General features: G+C 43.3%; 1 protein-coding gene across 2 annotated transcripts; it reads left to right on the forward strand.

The window, feature by feature from the left end:
- The first annotated feature begins 2788 nt into the window (after positions 1 to 2788).
- On the forward strand, positions 2789 to 22650 carry LOC109900984 (peptidyl-prolyl cis-trans isomerase FKBP1B). 2 transcript variants are annotated; one of them, XM_020496932.2, is made up of 4 exons: positions 2789 to 3242; positions 4333 to 4380; positions 21269 to 21381; positions 21519 to 22650. In XM_020496932.2, exons 1-4 carry the CDS (start codon positions 3206 to 3208, stop codon positions 21645 to 21647), a joined length of 327 nt encoding a protein of 108 aa, XP_020352521.1. In that variant the 5' UTR covers positions 2789 to 3205; the 3' UTR covers positions 21648 to 22650. The 2 variants fall into 2 exon arrangements, with proteins under 2 accessions (XP_020352521.1, XP_031693386.1); XM_031837526.1 differs by lacking the exon at positions 4333 to 4380 and having other exon boundaries at positions 3002 to 3242.
- The last annotated feature ends 33 nt before the right edge of the window (positions 22651 to 22683 follow it).

Here is a 22683-nt window from a genome sequence, read left to right on the forward strand (position 1 = left end):
GCGTAGATGTGGATCAGAGAATCACCAGCAGCAAGAGCGACATCATTGATATATACAGAAAAAAAGAGTCAACTCGAGAATTGAACCCTGTGGAACCCCATAGAGAAAGCCAGAGGTCCGGACAAAGGGCCCTCCGATTTGACACACTGAACTCTATCTGAGAAGTAGCTGGTGAACCAGGCGAGGCAGTCATTTGAGAAACCAAGGTTGTTGAGTCTGCCGATAAGAATGCAGTGATTGACAGAGTCGAAAGCTTTGACCAGGTCGATGAAGATGGCTGCACAGTACTGTCTTTTATCGATGGCGGTGATGATATCGTTTAGAACCTTGAGAGCGTGGCTGAGGTGCACCCAGATTGCATAGCGGAGAAGATACGGTGGGATTCGAAATGGTCAGTGATCTGTTTGTTAACTTGGCTTTCAATGACTTTTGAAAGGCAGGGCAGGATCGATATAGGTCTGTAAAAGTTTGGGTCTAGAATGTCAGAGGGAGGAGCTTTCCACTCTTTAGGGATCTCAGACAATACGAAAGAGAGGTTGAACAGGCTAGTAATATGGGTTGCAACAATGGCGGCGGATAATTTTAGGAAGAGTGGGTCCAGTTGCTGCGGGGGATGCAGAGCTGTTGGCCAGGGTAGGGGTAGCCAGGTGGAAAGCATTGCCAGTCGTAGAAAAGTACTTCTTGAAATTCGCGATTATCTTAGATTTATCAGTGGTGACAGTGTTTCCTCGCCTTAGTGCAGTGGGCAGCTGGGAGGAGGTGTTCTTATTCTCCATGGACTTTAGTGTCCCAAAACTTTTGGGAATTTGTGCTATAGGATGTACATTTCAGTTTGAAAAATCTAGCCTTTCCTTTCCTAACTGACTGTGTATATTGGTTCCTGACTTCCCTGAAAAGTTGCATATCGCGGGGGCTATTCGATGCTAATGCAGATTGCCACAGGATGTTTTTGTGCTGGTCAAGGGCAGTCAAGTCTGGAGTGAACCAAGTGCTATATCTGTTCCTAGTTCTATATGTTTTTGAATGGGGCGTGCTTATTTAAGATGGTGAGGAAAGCACTTTTAAAGAGACACCAGGCGTCCTCTACTGACAGGATGAGGTCAATATCCTTCCAGGGTACCCGGGCCAGGTCGATTAGAAAGGTACCGTGTTATTGACCTCATCCCGCCATCCCTAAATCTGTGAACACGGGCACCCTCATAGATATCATCCTGATCAACCTGCCCTCTAAATACACCTCTGCTGTCTTCAACCAGGATCTCAGTGATCACTGCCTCATTGCCTGTGTCCGTAATGTCCGTCCACTCCTCATCACTGTCAAACGCTATCTAAAAAAACACTTAAGCGAGCAGGACTGAGGGCTTGTTGGCCTGTTGTAAGGCCAGACATCACCGGAAACAATGTCGCCTATGAGCACAAACACACCGTCGGTGGACCAGACAGGACTGGCAAAAAGTGCTCTTCACTGACAAGTTGCGGATTTGTCTCACAAGGGGTGATGGTCGGATTCGCGTTTATCGTTGAAGGAATGAGCGTTACACCGAGGCCTGTACTCTGGAGCAGGATTGATTTGGAGGTGGAGGGTCCGTCATGGTCTGGGGCTGTGTGTCACAGCATCATCGGACTGAGCTTGTTGTCATTGGAGGCAATCTCAACGCTGTGCGTTACAGGGAAGACATCCTCCTCCCTCATGTGGTACCCTTCCTGCAGGCTCATCCTGACATGACTCTCCAGCATGACAATGCCACCAGCCATACTGCTTGTTCTGTGTGTGATTTCCTGCAAGACAGGAATGTCAGTGTTCTGCCATGGCCAGCGAAGAGCCCGGATCTCAATCCCATTAAGCACGTCTGGGAATTGTTGGATCTGAGGGTTAGGGCCATTCCCCCCAGAAATGTCCGGGAACTTGCAGGTGCCTTGGTGGAAGAGTGGGATAACATCTCACAGCAAGAACTGGCAAATCTGGTGCAGTCCATGAGGAGGAGATGCACTGCAGTACTTAATGCAGCTGGTGGCCACACCAGATACTGACTGTTACTTTTGATTTTGACCCTCCCTTTGGGACACATTATTCCATTTCTGTTAGTCACATGTCTGTGGAACTTATTCAGTGCATGTCTCAGTTGTTGAATCTTGTTATATGTTCATACAAATATTTACACATTAAGTTTGCTGAAAATAAACGCTGAAAATAAACGCAGTTGACAGTGAGAGGACATTTCTTTTTTTGCTGAGTTTATTTATATATATATATATATATGACAAAACACACATCACGACAAAAGAGACAACATAACAATATATATATAAAGAAGGACCTAAAGACAACAACATAGCAAGGCAGCAAACATGACAACACAGCATGGTGACGTTGACTAGCTAATGTCGCGTTCCGGTATTAGTCAGAACTAGGGAACTCGGACATTTCCGGCTTACTAACTGGTTGAAGTAATTCACATGGAATGTTCAACGAGTCAGCAATTTGGTATTTATCAAATATCCTAGTTCCAACTAGTATTTGAACGCAGCATAGAAACCAATTGGGTGTATAAAGGTAATAGGTAGAAACACGTCATCGAGTCTAACGATTGTCTCTGGCCAAACTACGCATGTGCATGCCGTCAAATCAAAGGCACTCCTTCCATTTTAAGTTGATATTGACAAAAATAAAAACGTGTCAGTTCATCACTTTCACGAGGTTGGAGGAATAACATGTTAAAGTACGTAAAACACTGGCTCGAATCTAGGTTGTGCCTTTAGATTTCGAGAAAATGAACAACTAAGGAAGATTTGTTCACTGCAAGCATTTCCGAAGTCTCACGAAGTTGCGCCTCTGGGTTAAGAATCTCTGTGATTTTAGCCTGACAACACACTAAATTATTTCGCTGGGTTTATGCCGCGTTCATATAAAGTTGGAACTAGGAAACTCTGACATATCTGACTTCCCGAATCGTTGAACGCGGCACGTGGATAGCATTTGAACACGGCATAATGTCCGTGGGCGTGGCGTAGTGTTTGGCCAGTGCAAGGAGTCTATTCTGGATAGCCAGGCAAATACAATCTTGCATTTCTCAGACTAGTGGATTCGATCAGTGCTCGGCATTGCTGTAGCTTGCACCTTTTTAGCCACCGAAATAGACTAGACAGTAGAAGCCAAATCTGCTTTATTTGATGCTTTAGCAAACACCGTCGGCTTTGTGTCATAATGGGTGTGGAAATTGAAACAATATCCCCAGGAGATGGTGAGTTTTTTTGCTACATTTTGGCGTCTGTTTATATTTTGGATTGTTGTGCAGTATATGCTTATTCATTTAGCGATTACGAAATTGTGGGAAATGCAGTATTATCATATACTGTGGTAACGTTTTACGAATTTACAGCCGTTGCAAAGTAGTTAGTTACAATTTCACTAGGCCTACACACTCTCAAGCCTTCGAAATGTTCTTCGCTCTCTGTACTGTCCATGTTATCAGGGATCCTTGGGACGTCCCTATCAGATTTGAGGTTGACATTTTTAAAAATTGTTTTTGACTAGGTTAGGGTTTAGGGTAGTGACGTCCCATCCCCGGATTGTACTGACTCGATCAGCACATTCAGACCAATCCCGATCTAGAACACTGCATTTATAGCCAACCGGCTTTCTTCTCAGAACAACTCCTGGAATTCCTGCTTTTTTTCGGTAATAATTCTCATTTGAAGTAGGTTAGATTATTCCGCTATTATACAGCCAGCAAACTGCATAGCTACATTTGTGTATGTTTTTAGCTAAAGCAATAAGACGTTACAGCTAATGATTTGATGTGACAACATCAAAACGAATCATGTCATGGCTAGGACACATCCTATTATTACAATGTCTGCCATACCACCAATACCACGACGGAATACCTCATAGGATATCACTGCTCTGTGGTAAAGCAAGTTTTCCCAGCAGACACACAACCTACAATACACCACATGCTTACACTCTGACAAAGTCTTGTTCTCCCTTTAGTCTGTGGCTTACTTGCATCCTCTCTCACTTTTTCCTTCTATAATTTGAGACACATTCCACACGCTCAGATCTTCATGTCTCTGGGACAATAATAACCCGTTGATAACCAGTTGATGAACACATTAGGATTGAATAGTTTGGAAATAGGTCAACTATACAAGGATAAGGGTTAAGCTTTCCTAGCTCAGACATAACAACACACAGACAGACTTAATCCAGACAGGCATTGTTAATCTATTAGCTCCTCCTAACTCCATTAGGCTGCAGGGTGTAAAAAAGTTCCACACACACACACGAGACTACAATCTACCCACTATTGTTTGTTTTCTTTTCAACAGCAAGGACTTTCCCAAAGAAGGGCCAGACGTGTGTTGTCCATTACACAGGTAAAGAGTGTGTGACAGAGCATCTGGTTGGGAAATTAACGTTTGATTTATTTATAAAAAAAATTACGAGGTGGGCCATTCTATGTCTCATGGTCGTCTCCCAGACAACCAGGTCAGACAGGAAACGGGAAGTAAATGTCAACATTCTGTCTGGGTGATTACACGTTTATTGCACGTTTATAACGTGTATATGACCTGTGTGTGTGCGTGCGCAAGTTTTATGTGCCAGTTGTCGCTTTGAAGACATGGCTTGAACTCTACAACAAGTCAAGTTTAATACGATGTTAATGTTTGGTGGTGATGCATTTAAAGCTCAACACTTTGTCATTATGTTGAGTGATTGATTGTTGTTTGGTTTATTGTTGCCCAGAAGGCAGTGAGTGAGAGCGGGTAGTAATGAAGACGTAGTTCCTGGCCCTGTTCCTTCTGAGTTTAGTTTTTTGCAGGTCAGTGCAGTAGTTTAGAGGGAGTGAGAGCGATAAAAAAGAGAGAGAGAGAGAGAGAGAGAGAGAGAGAGAGAGAGAGAGAAGCGGGATGTAGGGGTGTTGATAAATATAAATCATTTTGCCAAAATTATGCTATACATTTTTTGCGGGGCCAATATCTTCATTCAAAGACTCAATCATGGACACTCTTACTGACATTAGTGTCTGCTTTGTGTGATGTGTTGTTGTCTCTACCTTCTTGCCCTTTATGCTGTTGTCTGGGACCAATAATGTTTGTACCATGTTTTGCTCTGCTACCATGTTGTGTTGCTACCATGTTGTTGCCATGTTGTGTTGCTACCATGTTATGTTGTCGTCTTAGGTCTCTCTTTGTGTTGTGTTGTGTTGTCTCTCTTTGTGTTGTGTTGTGTTGTCTCTCTTGTCGTGATGTGTGTTTTGTCCTGTGTTTATATATTTTAAATTTTTAATCCCAGCCCCCGTCCCTGCAGGAGGCCTTTTGCCTTTTGGTAGGCCGTCATTGTAAATAAGAATGTGTTCTTAACTGACTTGCCTAGTTAAATAAAGGTAAAATAAACAATTATATTACTCCTGTCTGAACAGACATACAGTGCATTCAGAAAGTATTCAGACCCCTTCCCTTCTTCCACATTTTATTCTAAAATTGATTTGAAAAAAAAAAATCCCCCTCATCAATCTACACACAATACCCCATAATGACAAAGCGAAAACAGGTTTTTAGAAATTTGAGCAAATATATTCAAAATAAAAGACAGATACCTTATTTACATAAGTATTCAGACCCTTTGCAATGAGACTCGAAAATTGAGCTCAGGTGCCCCCTGTTTCCATTGGTCATCCTTGAGATGTTTCTACAACTTGATTGGTGTCTACCAGTGGTAAATTCAATTGATTGGACATGATTTGGAAAGGCATACACCTGTCTATATAAATCAAATCATCAAATTGATTTATATAGCCCTTCTTACATCAGCTGATATCTCAAAGTGCTGTACAGAAACCCAGCCTAAAACCCCAAACAGCAAGCAATGCAGGAGTAGAAGCACAGTGGCTAGGAAAAACTCCCTAGAAAGGCCAAAACCTAGGAAGAAACCTAGAGAGGAACCAGGCTATGAGGGGTGACCAGTCCTCTTCTGGCTGGGCCAGGTGGAGATTATAACAGAACATGGCCAAGATATTCTAATGTTTATAAATGACCAGCATGGTCAGATAATAATAATCACAGTAGTTGTTGAGGGTTTAACAAGTCAGCACCTCAGGAGTAAATGTCAGTTGGCTTTTCATAGCCGATCATTAAGAGTATCTCTACCGCTCCTGCTGTCTCTAGAGAGTTGAAAACAGCAGGTCTGGGACAGGTAGCACTTCTGGTGAACAGGTCAGGGTTCCATAGCCGCAGGCAGAACAGTTGAAACTGGAGAAGCAGCACGGACTGGTGGACTGGGGACAGCAAGGAGTCATCATGCCAGGTAGTCCTGAGGCATGGTCCTAGGGCTCAGGTCCTCTGAGAGAAAGAGAGAACGAAAGAGAGAATTAGAGAGAGCATACTTAAATTCACACAGGACACCGGATAAGACAGGAGAAGTACTCCAGATATAACAGATTGACCCTAGCCCCCCGACACACACTACTGCAGCATAAATACTGGAGGCTGAGACAGGAGAGGTCAGGAGACACTGTGGCATCATCCGATGATCCAACCGGACAGGGCCAAACAGGCAGGATATAACCCCACCCACTTTGCCAAAGCACAGCCCCCACACCACCAGAGGGATATCTTCAACCACCAACTTACCACCCTGAGACAAGGCCGAGTATAGCCCACAAAGATCTCCGCCACGGCACAACCCAAGGGGGGGGGCGCCAACCCAGACGGGAAGATCATGTCAGTGACTCAAATCAGTGCATGTCAGAGCAAAAAGCACAGTGCATGTCATAGCAAAAATCAAGCAATGAGGTTGAAGGAATTGTCCGTAGAGCTCAGAGACAGGATTGCGTTGAGGCACAGGTCTGGGGAAGGGTACCAAAACATTTATGCAGCATTGAAGGTCCCCAAAAACACAGTGGCATCATTCTTAAATGGAAGTAGTTTGGAACCACCAACACTCTTCCTAGAGCTGGCCGCCCGGCCAAGCTGAGCAATCGGAGGAGAAGAGCCTTGGTCAGGGAGGTGACCAAGAACCCGATGGTAACTCTGACAGAGCTCCTCTGTGGAGATGGTTGTCCTTCTGGAAGGTTCTCCCATCTCGGTAGCACTCCACCAATCAGGCCTTTATGTTAGATTGTCCAGAAAGACACCACTCCTCAGTAAAAGACACATGACAGCTCACTTGGAGTTTGTCAAAAGGCACCTAAAGTCTCTCACACCATGAGAAACAAGATTCTCTGGTCTGATGAAACCAAGATTGAACTCTATGGCCTGAATGCCAAGCTTCATGTCTGGAGGAAACCTGGCACCATCCCTACGGTGAAGCATGGTGGTGGCAGCTTCATGCTGTGGGGAAGTTTTTCAGATGCAGGGACTGAGAGACTAGTCAGGATTGAGGGAAAGAGGAACGGAGAAAAGTACAGCGAGATCCTTGATTAAAACCTGCTCCAGAGCGCTCAGGACCAATGACACTAAGCACACAGCCAAGACAACGCAGGAGTGGCTTCGGGACAAGTCTCTGAATGTCCTTGAGTGGCCCAGCCAGAGTCCAGACATGAACATCTCTGGAGTGACCTGAAAATAGCTGTGCAGCGACGCTCCCCATCGAACCTGACAGAGCTTGAGAGGGTCGGCAAAGAAGAATGGGAGAAACTCCCAAAATACAGGTGTGCCAAGCTTGTAGCGTCCTACCCAAGAAGACTCGAGGCTGTAATTGCTGCAAATGGTGCTTCAACAAAGTACTGAGTAAAGGATCTGAATACTTATGTAAATGTGATATTTCAGTTTTTTAAAACTTTTAATACATTTGCAAAAATGTCTAAAAACCAGTTTTTCCTTTGTCATTGCGGGGTATTGTATGTAGATTGACGAGTAAACAAAATATTTAATCCATTTTAGCAATAACGTAACAAAATGTGGAAAAAGTCAAGGGGCCTGAATACTTTCCGAATGCACTGTAAATAAAATAATTCTGAATACTCCACCAGAGAGCATAATTTAGCTACAGAGGATCAATCGCTCCTAAAAAAATAGCTGTGGATTAAGTTTTATCACAAGTACTTACAGCGCGCAATTTGTTCAACACACGTGCCAAATATAAAACGGCATGTTGAGTTGCGGGCATAGATGTAATCCATAGAAGGACTTTGGAACCTCTAACCCTGGCACTTTGACTGTTAAACTAATGGGAACGCGAGCAATAGCTGCCAGTCCTGACTGGAATGGGAACGGCCTTCTATGGATTATATTTGGTTGCATCTGTCAGTTTGCCTTTCACAAATGTCTAAATACAATCGCGAGGAAAAACATTGTTGGCCAACTGTTTGAAAAGCAAAGGCCTACTGCTGAAAGGAAAATACTAATCTTTCCGTAGAACCTAACACACTTTTGAGCGATTCTTGAGATATTGGCACGAGCGCATCTGCCAACACCGGGACAAGTGACTGGGAAGATGAATTTACTGGTCATCCATATGCATTGGGTACTTAACCTATTAGGGCGTCCACCCAGTTTACATACTTGTACAGCCTCCACAGAGGAGTGGAGGCTGTTATATCAGCAAAGGGGGGACCAACTCCATATTAATGCCATTGATTTTGGAATGAGAGGTTCGACAAGCAGGTGTCCACTTACTTTTGGTCATGTGGTGTGTAAGAGAACGAGCAAATATAAATTGCCTTTAGAAAGTATTCAGACCCTTTGACAAACATTGGCAGTAGAATGGCCTTACTGAAGAGCTCAGTGACTTTCAACGTGGCACTGTCGTAGGATGCCACCTTTCCAACAGGTCAGTTCGTCAAATTTCTGCCCTACTAGAGCTGCCCAGTCAACATTAAGTGCCACATTATTTTGAAGTGGAAACGCCTAGGAGCAACAATGGCTCAGCCCCGAAGTGGTAGGCCACACAAGCTTACGGAACGTTACCGCTGAAGCACATAGCACGTAAACAATTGTCTGTCCTCGGTTGCAACACTCACTACTGAGTTCCTAACTGCCTCTGGAAGCAACGTCAGCACAAGAACTGCTCATCGGGAGATTCATTAAATTGGTTTCCATGGCCGAGCAGCTGCACACAAGTCTAAGATCACCATGCGCAATGTCAAGCATCCCTTGGAGTGGTGTAAAGCTTGCTGACATTGGTCTCTGGAGCAGTGGAAACGTGTTATCTGGAGTGATGAATCACGCTATACCATCTGGCAGTTAGACGGACAAATCTGGGTTTGGCGTATGCCAGGAGAAGGCTACCTGCATTGTGCCAACTGTAAAGTTTGGTGGAGGATAAATAATGGTCTGGGGCTGTTTTTCATAGTTCGGACTAGGCCCCTTCGTTCCAGTGAAGGGAAATCTTAACGCTACAGCATACAATGACATTCTAGACGATTCTGTGCTTCCAACTTTGTGGAAACAGTTTGGGGGGGGGGGGGGGGGCTTTCTTGTTTCAACATGACAATACTCCTTTGTACGAAGCGAGGTCCGAATAGAAGTGGTTTGTCGAGATCAGTGTGAAAGAACTTGATTGGCCTGCACAGAACCCTGACCTCAACCCCATCAGACCGTGAGCCAGGCATAATCGCCCAACATCAGTGCCCGACCTCACTAATACTCTTGTGGCTGAATGGAAGCAAGTCCCTGCAGCAACGTTCCAACATCTAGTGGAAAGCCTTCCCAGAAGAGTGGAGGCTGTTATATCAGCAAAGGGGGGACCAACTCCATATTAATGCCATTGATTTTGGAATGAGAGGTTCGACAAGCAGGTGTCCACTTACTTTAGGTCATGTGGTGTATAAGCGAACGAGCAAATATACATTTCCTTTAGAAAGTATTCAGACCCATTGACTTATTCCACATTTTTCTACAGGCTGAATTCCAAATGGATAAATAAATAAAACATCTCACCTCTACACATAATACACCATAATGACAATGTGAAAACAGGATTTTCGAAACTTTAGCAAATGTATTGAAAATGAAATACAGAAATATCTCATTGACATAAGTATTCACTTCCCTGAGTCAATACATGTTAGAATCACCTTTGTCAGCTGTGAGTCTTTCTGGGTAAGAGCTTTGCACACCTGGAATGTGCAATATTTGCACATCCTTTTCAAATTCTTCAAGCTCTGTCGAGTTGGTTGTTGATCATTGGTAGACAGCCATTTTCTAGTCTTGCCATATATTTTCATGACGATTTAAGTCAAAACGGTGACTAGACCACTCAGGAACATTCAATGTCGTCTTGGTAAGCAACTCCAGTGGATATTTTGCCTTTGGTGTTTAGTTGTCTTTCTGAAAGGTGAATTTGTCACCCAGTGTCTGTTGGAAAGCAGACTGAACCAGGTTTTTCTCTAGGATTTTGCCTGTGCTAAGCATCCATTTATTTTTATTCTAAAAAAACTCCCTAATCCTTGCCGATGATAAGCATTCCCATATCATGATGCAGCCACCAGCACGCTTGAAAATATAAAGAGTGGTACTCAATGATGTGTTGTGTTGGATTTACCACAATCATAACGCTTTGTATTCAGGACATAAAGTTAATTTCTTTGTCACATTTTTTTGAAGCTTTACTTTCATGCCTTATTTTTTATTCTATACAGGATTCCTTTTCACTTTGTCATTTAGGTTCATATTGTGGAGTAACATTGTGGAAGACACATTTCAGTTGAATACGTTGTTGTACATCTGATGAGGAATCCCCTTTTCTCTTTTTTAATTGGAAACTCATTTACTTGTGTGGCTGCCAAGCCACATAGTGTTGCATTTCTGTTGTCGTGATGAAAATTAAGATTTTTTTTCTGCCGAATATGTTGCACTAGTGTATTTTCTGTAAAGGAAAAGTATAGTTGTACGTGCCTGATCACTCTATTGAAGCAACAACAAAACACGTTACTTTCAATATAAAATGCAACTCCCTGTCAAGACAAGGATTCAGCTGCTTCTGCTTTCTCTCGTGCAATTTACAAACCAACGTGACTGGCTCAACTGTTCTGGGGAACTGCATAACATTCTCCACAAAAGGAACAGCACGTTATAAATCTGATGGATATAATTGAGGAATCCATAGAATCAAAACCACTTCTGGGATCATTTGAATTAATTAAACAAACCACATCATGATTAAATTGGCTTTCCAAAATTGGTGATAAGTGGGGAAATGACTTTGCAAACCTCTACAGCAATATAAAAAAAAGCCCAGAACAAAAGGATATACAGTGCCTTGCGAAAGTATTCGGCCCCCTTGAACTTTGCGACCTTTTGCCACATTTCAGGCTTCGAACATAAAGATATAAAACTGTATTTTTTTGTGAAGAATCAACAACAAGTGGGACACAATCATGAAGTGGAACGACATTTATTGGATATTTCAAACTTTTTTAACAAATCAAAAACTGAAAAATTGGGCGTGCAAAAATTATTCAGCCCCCTTAAGTTAATACTTTGTAGTGCCACCTTTTGCTGCGATTACAGCTGTAAGTCGCTTGGGGTATGTCTCTATCAGTTTTGCACATCGAGAGACTGAAATCTTTTCCCATTCCTCCTTGCAAAACAGCTCGAGCTCAGTGAGGTTGGATGGAGAGCATTTGTGAACAGCAGTTTTCAGTTCTTTCCACAGATTCTCGATTGGATTCAGGTCTGGACTTTGACTTGGCCATTCTAACACCTGGATATGTTTATTTTTGAACCATTACATTGTAGATTTAGCTTTATGTTTTGGATCATTGTCTTGTTAGAAGACACATCTCTGTCCCAGTCTCAGGTCTTTTGCAGACTCCATCAGGTTTTCTTCCAGAATGGTCCTGTATTTGGCTCCATCCATCTTCCCATCAATTTTAACCATCTTCCCTGTCCCTGCTGAAGAAAAGCAGGCCCAGCCATGATGCTGCCACCACCATGTTTGACAGTGGGGATGTTGTGTTCAGGGTGATGAGCTGTGTTGCTTTTACGCCAAACATAACGTTTTGCATTGTTGCCAAAAAGTTCAATTTTGGTTTCATCTGACCAGAGCACCTTCTTCCACATGTTTGGTGTGTCTCCCAGGTGGCTTGTGGCAAACTTTAAACAACACTTTTTATGGATATCTTTAAGAAATGGCTTTCTTCTTGCCACTCTTCCATAAAGGCCAGATTTGTGCAATATACGACTGATTGTTGTCCTATGGACAGAGTCTCCCACCTCAGCTGTAGATCTCTGCAGTTCATCCAGAGTGATCATGGGCCTCTTGGCTGCATCTCTGATCAGTCTTCTCCTTGTATGAGCTGAAAGTTTAGAGGGACGGCCAGGTCTTGGTAGATTTGCAGTGGTCTGATACTCCTTCCATTTCAATATTATCGCTTGCACAGTGCTCCTTGGGATGTTTAAAGCTTGGGAAATCTTTTTGTATCCAAATCCGGCTTTAAACTTCTTCACAACAGTATCTCGGACCTGCCTGGTGTGTTCCTTGTTCTTCATGATGCTCTCTGCGCTTTTAACTGACCTCTGAGACTATCACAGTGCAGGTGCATTTTATACGGAGACTTGATTACACACAGGTGGATTGTATTTATCATCATTAGTCATTTAGGTCAACATTGGATCATTCAGAGATCCTCACTGAACTTCTGGAGAGAGTTTGCTGCACTGAAAGTAAAGGGGCTGAATAATTTTGCACGCCCAATTTTTCCGTTTTTGATTTGTTAAAAAAGTTTGAAATATCCAATAAATGTCGTTCCACTTCATGATTGTGTCCCACTTGTTGTTGATTCTTCACAAAAAAATGTATATCTTTATGTTTGAAGCCTGAAATGTGGCAAAAGGTCGCAAAGTTCAAGGGGGCCGAATACTTTCGCAAGGCACTGTACAAGACATTATAAATCCTTGAATCAGTGGTCAAAGATGATCAGAATCCTGTGGACATCCCAATTACAGAACAAGAATTATTGAAAAAACAATGTACTCTACAACCCCAAAAAGGCCTGTGGTGCCAATGATATTTTAGATGATCAATTATACAGACCAACATTATCCTCACTGCATTTATCTGACCGCTGTGACTGATAGAAAACGGAGGAAAAAACTAACTAGGTACAGACTCTGTGAGCATTTTGGCTATAGAAACCGGTCATCACAGGCAAGCCTGGCTGCCCAGAGAGGACAGGTTGTGTACACTCTGCCCCCAGGGAGAGGTAGAGACAGAGCTGCGATCCCTATTACACCAGGGATTCCCAGACTTGGTCCTCGGGACCCCAAAGGGATGCATGTTTTGGTTTTTGCCCGAGCACTACATAGCTGATTCAAATAATCAACTATTCATCCAGCTTTGATCATTTTAATTAGCTGTGTAGTGTTTGGGCAAAAAACTAAAGGTGCACCCCTTGGGAACACCAGGACTGAGTTTTGGAAATGCTGTTTACACTGTGACAAATACTCAGACCTAAGAACATTTTTCTTTCCCCAAATTATCATTCAGTACAAAGAATTTGAAATTATGAAAGATTAAGAAATATATATATATATATATATATATATATATATATATATACTGGGTGAAAAGCCAAACTGTGCAGTTTTGGCAGCCAAATACTGTATGTGGTCTCCTTCCACAACCTGAAATGCAATATAATGTCAAAATGTTCATACCATGCCATGTGGCTTTTCAGTCATGTTGACTAGCCTATTACTATTTCTTTTGCTATTATTATTTTTTATTATTATCATTAATCAAATCAGATCAAATTTATTTATATAGCCCTTCGTACATCAGCTGATATCTCAAAGTGCTGTACAGAAACCCAGCCTAAATCCCCAAACAGCAAGCAATGCAGGTGTAGAAGCACGGTGGCTAGGAAAAACTCCCTAGAAAGGCTAATACCTAGGAAGAAACCTAGAGAGGAACCAGGCTATGTGGGGTGGCCAGTCTTCTTCTGGCTGTGCCGGGTGGAGATTATAACAGAACATGGCCAAGATGTTCAAATGTTCATAAATGACCAGCATGTTCGAATAATAAGAAGGCAGAATAGTTGAAACTGGAGCAACAGCACGGCCAGGTGGACTGGGGACAGCAAGGAGTCATCATGTCAGGTAGTACTGGGGCATGGTCCTAGGGCTCAGGTCCTCCGAGAGAGAGAGAAAGAAAGAATCAAATCAAATTTTATTTGTCACATACACATGGTTAGCAGATGTTAATGCGAGTGTAGCGAAATGCTTGTGCAGGAGAGAATTAGAGAACGCACACTTAGATTCACACAGGACACCGAATAGGACAGGAGAAGTACTCCAGATATAACAAACTAACCCTAGCCCCCCGACACATAAACTACTGCAGCATAAATAATGGAGGCTGAGACAGGAGGGAGACACTGTGGCCCCATCCAAGGACACCATATTTCTGTTAATGGTACTACCATTTCCACTACTATTATTGATGCCTTATTGCTGTTGGTCCCACAATTGTTGTTATATGTGTACTTTGACAATGTAAGTCATTTAACTTGCCATGTCAAAGTCAAATCAAATCAAATCAAATTTATTTATATAGCCCTTCGTACATCAGCTGATATCTCAAAGTGCTGTACAGAAACCCAGCCTAAAACCCCAAACAGCAAGCAATGCAGGTGGAGAAGCACGGTGGCTAGGAAAGTCTACTGAATTGAATTGCGTGAGAGAGAGGGAGAGACTGAAAAAGAAAGGCGGAGAGACAGAATGCAGACTTTGCATTCGTGCTCCAGTAATAGGGTCAACTCCCCCGCAGACAACACAGCGGCACCGCAGGCCTTTATATAGAGTACTGCAGGAGACCAGGCCTGAGCACAGCAGTATCTCTCTGAGTCTATCTCCGTCTCTATCTATCTCGGTCGCTCTCGTTCTCTCCTCATAGCCCGCAGGAAGTTGGTGGTGCATTGCATTCATCTACACTGAATGTATAAAACATTAGAATCATCTTCTTAATATTGAGTTGCACCCCCTTTTGCCCTCAGAACAGCATTTATTCGTCGGGTCATGGACTCTACAACGTGTCAAGCGTTCCACATGGATGCTGGCCCATGTTGACTACAATGCTTCACACAGTTGTGTCAAGTTGGCTGAATGTCCTTTGGGTGGTGGACCATTTTTGATACACATGGGAAACTGTTGAGCATGAAAAACCCAGCAGCGTTGCAGTTTTTGACACACTCAAACTGATGCGCCTGGCACTTAAATATTTTTGCCTTGCCCATTCACCCTCTAGCTGGCACACATACACAATCCATGTCTCAGTTGTCTCAAGTCTTAAAAATCCTTCTTTAAATGGTCTCCTCCCCTTCATCTACACTGATGGAAGGTGACATCAATAAGGGATCATATCTTTCACCTGGATACATCTGGTCAGTCTATGTCATGGAAAGAGCAGGTATTCCTAATGTTTTGTACACTCTGTGTATAATCCTCTGGCAGCTGCTTCCCACACACACACACAACCTTACCCCCTGTCACTCACGCAGCACAGTTCCTCCTCCCCACTTTTAGATGTATTATAAGTTTGCATGCTGTTCTGTTAGGTCAAATGCAGTCAGATAGTTCAAAACAAGAACCATGCTGCTTTACACTTTGCTTCTAAATAATTCTATTTCTAAGATTCCCAAAAGTTCTCCCAAGTGTTTTGATCTATATCGCAAGTCAAATTGCAATAAAAATTGGTATAAAAAAAATGTTCAATTAAAATGTTCTGCCCATATCGTGCAGCCCTAGCGCACCGCCAACCCAACTGACTCTGACTGTTGAACGTCAGATGAGGTAGAATGTTTTAGGCCTACTCCTATAATATTAACAATATAATTATTCTCTTTTATAAATAATATTTGGATAGAAAAAAAATGCAAATTAGCCTTCTTCTGGCAGTCGGTTCAGGTCACTCATGACCAAAACCTCCCGCCACCTGAAAAGTTTCTCCCCCCGGGCTGTGGCCCTCACCAACTGGCTATCTGGCCCATAGAGTCTAAAGGGCTATGCACTTTATGATGCACAAGCCATCTCTGAACTTTGTACACAAAATAGCTGTACTACACTGCATTTGCACTCTGTTCATCTCCCTGCATTTTTAGATATATTTATATATATTCATACTGATACTGTACATTTGCACATCAACTGCCGGCAGGCAGTAGGTGAGTAATGGGCAAGAGGCCATGTTATCCATCAGGGCCCAGCCCTCATTGATTTTGGATTTTGATTTGACACAGCCCAGCAGGAGTTGGGATTGCCTTCCAGACAGGGAGATTGAACAGAATACTGATCAGAGTGAGAACCATAGTGCAGTACGGTTAAATATAACTCACAGACTAGTAGTCCTAGCCTTCACTTATTCCTTAAAGTCTTGTGTATAATTATTATAATTATATTTTCATTACTGCACGGGATGGCATGTTCCTATTAAACCCAGCACTACAGTACTGTAGTTTATTAGCCAACTCAATCAAAGTAGATCGAGCAACTTACGAAGAGCACGGCTGAATGCTACACTGACTCCCAGCAGTGCTTCTTTCTCATGTATTTGAATGATTAGGCCTATTGAGACAAGGTGATGTGCGAGTAAATAGCAGCAGAGACTGTGCTAATTAATACTACAGTATAGCAACATGCTGCCTACACCATGACATTAAAGCCGCAGGACTATATCGGAGCTGTCTCATTACGTGTAACACCACTAAGTGACAAGGATACTGATGTAGGAACAACGAAGTACAAGCATATATTTTTCCATCGACATATAAAGATGAGAGTGGGCCAGTGGGTGGCGATCACCTGCATGCCGGATATTGCCTATGGGAGCCACAGGTCACCCCCCCCCCCCCAAACTGTCTTTCAAAGATAATTGGTAAAAATCCAAATAACTTTACAGATCTTCATTGTAAAGGGTTTAAACACTGTTTCCCATGCTTGTTCAATGAACCATAAACAATTAATGAACATGCATATGTGGAATGGTTGTTAAGACCCTAACAGCTTACAGATGGTAGGCAATTAAGGTCACAGAGGCCTTTCTACTGACTGAAAAACACCAGAAGAAAGATGCCCAGGGTCCCTGCTCATCTGCGTAAACATGCTGCAAGGAGGCATGAGGACTGCAGATGTGGCCAGGGCAATAAAGGGCAATAAATTGCGATGTCCATACTATGAGATGCCTAAGACAGCGCTACAGGGAGACAGGACGGACAGCCGATCGTCCTCGCAGTGGCAGACCACGTGTAACAACACCTGCACAGGATCGGTACATTCGAGCATCACACCTGCGGGACAGGTACAGGATGGCAACAACAACTGCCCGAGTTACACCAGGAACGTACAATCCCTCCATCAGTGCTCAGACTGTTCGCAATAGGCTGACTGGCTGGACTGAGGCTGGACTGAGGACTTGTAGGCCTGTTGTAAGGCAGGTCCTCACCAGACATCACCGACAACAAAGTCACCTATTGGCACAAACCCACCGTCGCTGGACCAGGCAGGACTGGCAAAAAGTGCTCTTCACTGACGAGTCGCGGTTTTGTCTCACCAGGGGTGATGGTCGGATTCGCGTTTATCATCGTAGGAATGATCCCTAACGCACAGAGAGCCCACGAAGTAGGACCATCGATTTGGAGGTGGATGGTCCATCATGGTCTGGGGCGGTGTGTCATAGCATCATCGGACTGAGCTTGTTGTCATTGCAGGCAATCTCAACGCTGTGCGTTACAGGGAAGACATCCTCCTCCCTCACGTGCTACCCTTTCTGCAGGCTCATCTTAACATGACCCTCCATCCAGCATGACAAGACCACCAACCATACTGCTCGTTCTGTGCGTGATTTCCTGCAAGACAGGAATGCCAGTGTTCTGCCATGGCCAGCAAAGAGCCCGGATATCAATCCCATTGAGCACGCCTGGAACCTGTTGGATCGGAGGGTGAGGGCTAGGGCCATTCCCCCCAGAAATGTCCGGGAACTTGCAGGTGCCTTGGTGGAAGAGTGGTGTAACATCTCAAAGCAAGAACTGGCAAATCTGGTGCAGTCCATGAATAGGAGATGCACTGCAGTACTTAATGCAGCTGGTGGCCACACCAGATACTGACTGTTACTTTTGATTTGTTAGTCACATGTTTGTGGAACTTGTTCAGTGTAGGTCTCAGTTGTTGAATCTTGTTATGTTCATACAAATATTTACAGATGTTAAGTTTGCTGAAGATAAATGCAGTTTACAGTTTCTTTTTTTGCTGAGTTTACTTGTTCACAGCCCCATGATGTGCCAACATGTCTATAAAAGCATGTTGCAGACAGATAGCGTACGTGTGCTATCTCCTTACATCTCTGGGCCCCAGGGGACGAGAGGCTTGTCTGTGTGACGTGTGGTCTGAGACACAGATACAGAAAACAGAGTATAAATAGCCTAGCTGGGCTGGATAGGCTGAGACTGAGCCCCTCTGAGTCCCCATACTACTCAAGAGGGTCTGGGGGCCAACATTGGAATGGTGCCCTATTCTCTATATAGTGTACTACATTTAGTCAGAACCCTATGTGGCAACCCTGTGTGCCTCTGCCTAAAGTATAGAGCACTATATGGGAAATAGGGTGCCGTTTTGGGCACACATGGGTCTTCCCTGAGTATTTTAACCCCCAGCCCAAACAGAGAACCCGGGATTTAGCAGGCCCAGTTTGTCATGCTTTCTACACTGTCTACTAGTCACTTATCGCCTGCCTGATATCCAAGAGAGTCTGGAACTGTGCTGCAGTAACAGGAAAGAAGAAGCCTGTTTTATTTTCATACGACCCCAACCTGACTCTACCAAGATGTTTGTTGTAGGAAGATAAATTATTGGACAGGCTTTATTTGATTAAAAGTGAAACAGACTGGGAATATTATGTAGAGTTTGTCAGATAGGGTGGGCTTTACTTTACCAAGCTGCTTATATACACTGAATATACCAAACAAACATTAACAAACATTAAGAACACTTGCTCTTTCCATGACAGACTGACCAGGTGAAAGCTATGATCCCCCTTATTGTTAAATCCACTTCAATCAGTGTAGATGAAGGGGAGGAGACAGGTTAAAGAAGGATTTTATACCCTTGGGGCAATTGAGACATGGATTGTGTATGTTTGCCATTCAGAGGGTGAATGGGCAAGACAAAATATTGAAGTGCCTTTTGAACGGGGTATGGTAGTATGTGCCAGGCGCACCAGTTTGTGTCAAGAACTGCAACGCTGCTGGGTTTTTCACACTCAACAGTTTCCTGTGTGTATCAAGAATGCGGTGCAACTCAATATTAGGAAGGTGCTCTTAATGTTTGGTATGTTGGATATACCGGTAGACATGGGTTAAGTTGTGTTTTTGAAACGCAGCCAACTTTTCACCTATTCAGCAAAGGAGTCTTAATAATTGAATTCTAAGAGCCTCTTTACTTTGTAACTGGCCATATCATTGCTGCTTGGGGGAAAATATGACCTGTATTGCATTAATGATGGGGTAAAAAATAGATGGTTACATTACAGGATCATATTTTTGTTCTAGTTTCCTTTACCTCCACCAAAACGCAAGTATTTTTCCTTCATAGCATGTTCTCCGTCTTCTTTTCAACAGGGAGCTAAATTTGTTTCCAAATGTTTTATTTCCACGACTGATCAAAACTCATTTTCAATCTCTTGTCCCTCTGCAGCGGACATAAGGTGAGCAATATGTCTGGAACATCGAATGGCAATAAAGTCACAGTATCGAATCGCAATACATATCGTATCGTGATAAATCATATAGTGAGGCCCCTAGCAATTCCCAGCCTGCATATGAAATAAACATCCTAGCCCTGTTTAACTGTGTTTAAAATAAATAAATAATAAATATATATATATGTGACCTAATGTTTCCATCTTCAGCAGCACTTTCACTGTGCCTGTAACCAGTCTGGCCAGGGGAGAGACAGTATTAACAGATGGTAATCACGGTGTGGTCTGTGGACCCATCGACTTGGACTTCTGCCCAGTGACCCCACAGGCAGGGATTCTTGGAAGCTTGCGGTCCTACTAGGTTTAGGGGGAGTGAAAGAGGAGAAGCAGCCAGTACTGTACAAGACTCCCATCTCTTTGGGTGAACCCGTCTCCTGACTGACTGGTAGTTTTATTGCCAACTATTTACGCTGCTGTTATGTCTGTCTAATGTGATGATGGCAGAAATGAACCATGTTATTTGACTAAAACTTGGAAACGATGGTAGACGCACATTAGCGCTAATTTTACGAGACGTGACAAGTTCTTGTCATGGGTTTTGTTGCATTTTTTTTCTTCAACAGGGTTCATTTTTGCTGTGACATTTAATTCCGTGGGACAGGTGAGATTGGATCGGTCCAACCATGGCTGCTTCTGGAACAGTCTAGTCTACCTTTCTGCAGGGGTTATTATTGTCCCGTATGTCTGCTTAATGTTGACATCAACATTTTCTTCAATTTACTGTAGGGATAGGAAAAATCCTACATTTATCATGACAGGGTTTCTAATGATTTCTGCAAGCGCAAGCAGGCACATTCTCACATGGCTTCAGCCACATTGCCCTGGATTATTGTCATTAGGATTTTGTCTCAGTAATACTCGTGTCAGTATTCTACCTCGGCCTGTGAAAGGTAAAATGGTTGTTCTTCACGCACACAGTGTCTCTGTCTCAGTTTTTCTGGACCTAACTTTCTTAGCATGCCTGAATGGACAGATTTTCAAGTGCACATGAATTGTTGTGCCACTACTGTTTCTCCCTGTCTGTCTATCTGTCTGTTTCCCCTGTGGTCTAGATGCAGGCTAGACGTGGCCTAGTTAACCGTCAGAGATAATCCAGAGGAAGAATTAGGCCACTGCCTCATATTTCACATTCCCTTTGTTCATTTGGATCATTAAAAGGAGCCCAGGACCTGGATAAGGAAGCCCAGTGGAATTACTCCTGTTTTTGTGCCAGCGCCGTTATCAGAATCCGCCTTTCCCGAAGCCTTTGATGTTGGAATTTGGAATGCTAATATTCCGAGGCATTCAAGACCGTATTTCTTGCAAGCAGAGGTGAAGGATTTCCTGACCTCATGCTAAACAGCGCTCTGTTTGTTTTGTTTTAGTTTGTTTTGAGGGGAAATGTTTGAATGACTGGAATGGAATTGATCTGTGTGGAAAATATACTTGTGTAGGCCTTGTTTTGTGTTCAAATGATTCCACAAGCACACTCGCGTGTACACAGTTGTACTCATGAATAAACAAGAACTTTCAAACACCTACCTTAACCTAGGAAGATCATCGAGTCAAGTGTTTGTGTGATTCCTCTGCCAGGTATGCTGCAGAATGGCAAGAAGTTTGACTCTTCTCGAGACAGAAACAAGCCCTTCAAGTTCAAGATCGGGCGACAGGAAGTCATCAAGGGCTGGGAGGAAGGAATCGCACAGGTGAGATGGCATTGTCTTACAGCAGATAGTGCCGCTCCATATCTGTACTCATGATATTTAATGTTAATATTGCAACACATGATAAGCGAGTGTTGACAATTCCTCTACCTGTTTTCTCCTCCCTCTGTCTCCCCCAGATGAGCGTGGGCCAGCGGGCGAAGATCACCTGCACGCCGGATATGGCCTATGGAGCCACAGGTCACCCCGGTGTCATTCCCCCCAACGCCACCCTCATCTTCGATGTTGAGCTCCTTAAGCTGGAGTGAGTGACCCCTCTCTGGGGTCAGGGGTGAAAGGTCAACTGAGGCCTAAAAGGTCACTCACTACCTTCCCTTTGAGGGGGTAACACTGCTCCATACCATCGACCAATGCTCCTTTTGAGTTTTAGCATCTTCAACTTCTCACCAGTTAAAGGATCTACTGCTTTGTTGCCAACTTTGTGTCATTGTAGATGGCTGCTGTCTGCCGCTAAACTGATTTTAGACGTTTCACACATTGATGATACCATAGTTTGGCTTCCTCTTTGTTTTAATGTTTTTAATGTCCACGAGCATTGTTTTTCTTTTTCTAAATGTTTCCCTTTCATTTTAGGTTGTACATTTTCTTGAATCTCTGTGTATGACAAAGAAACATCCGATGAATGCCCTAATATTTTACAATGGAAAGTCACTGCCTTACTGTAACAGTACAACACTCTGTATCTCAGGGTTCCTCTACTCCGGTTGGGAGAGCTACTGGGTATGGCTTTTGTTCCAGCCTAGTACGAATGCAGATTGAAGGTGTGTTAGTGCTGGTCTGGATCAAAAGTCTACACACTCCAGTAGCTCTCCAGGACCAGAGTTGGAGAACCCTGTCGTATCTTGCCTGGGCATTACCAAACACTTGTCTGCATTGCCACTTTTTGATAAAGGTCTGTCCTGCTGAAAGCTTTAATGGTCAGGAGTTTTCCTTAACCATGAGACCTCCCTAAGTAACATCATGTAACACTCTAAAACTAGGGCTACAATTAGGGCCTGCAATTGTTCCTGGTCAGGTCACATGGTGATGAAAAACCCCTGCCCTGCATAAGGATAACTGATGTTTATGTGTTTAGTACATTTTGTATCCCTGGTAAACATTTACTGCAAAAATGCCACATATGAACAAATGAAGGACATCAGAAACCCAAATCTACTGTACAGTACTACTCTTAAAACCTATGAATACCATGACTGTTTAATCAATCAACTCTTAATAAAAATTGTGAAAAATGTATTTATTGAAAATCTATAAACTTGAGTTGTGGTGTGTTGAAGATCGAGA

Source organism: Oncorhynchus kisutch, linkage group LG12 (genome assembly GCF_002021735.2).
Source record: "Oncorhynchus kisutch isolate 150728-3 linkage group LG12, Okis_V2, whole genome shotgun sequence".
Lineage (NCBI taxonomy): Eukaryota > Metazoa > Chordata > Actinopteri > Salmoniformes > Salmonidae > Oncorhynchus > Oncorhynchus kisutch.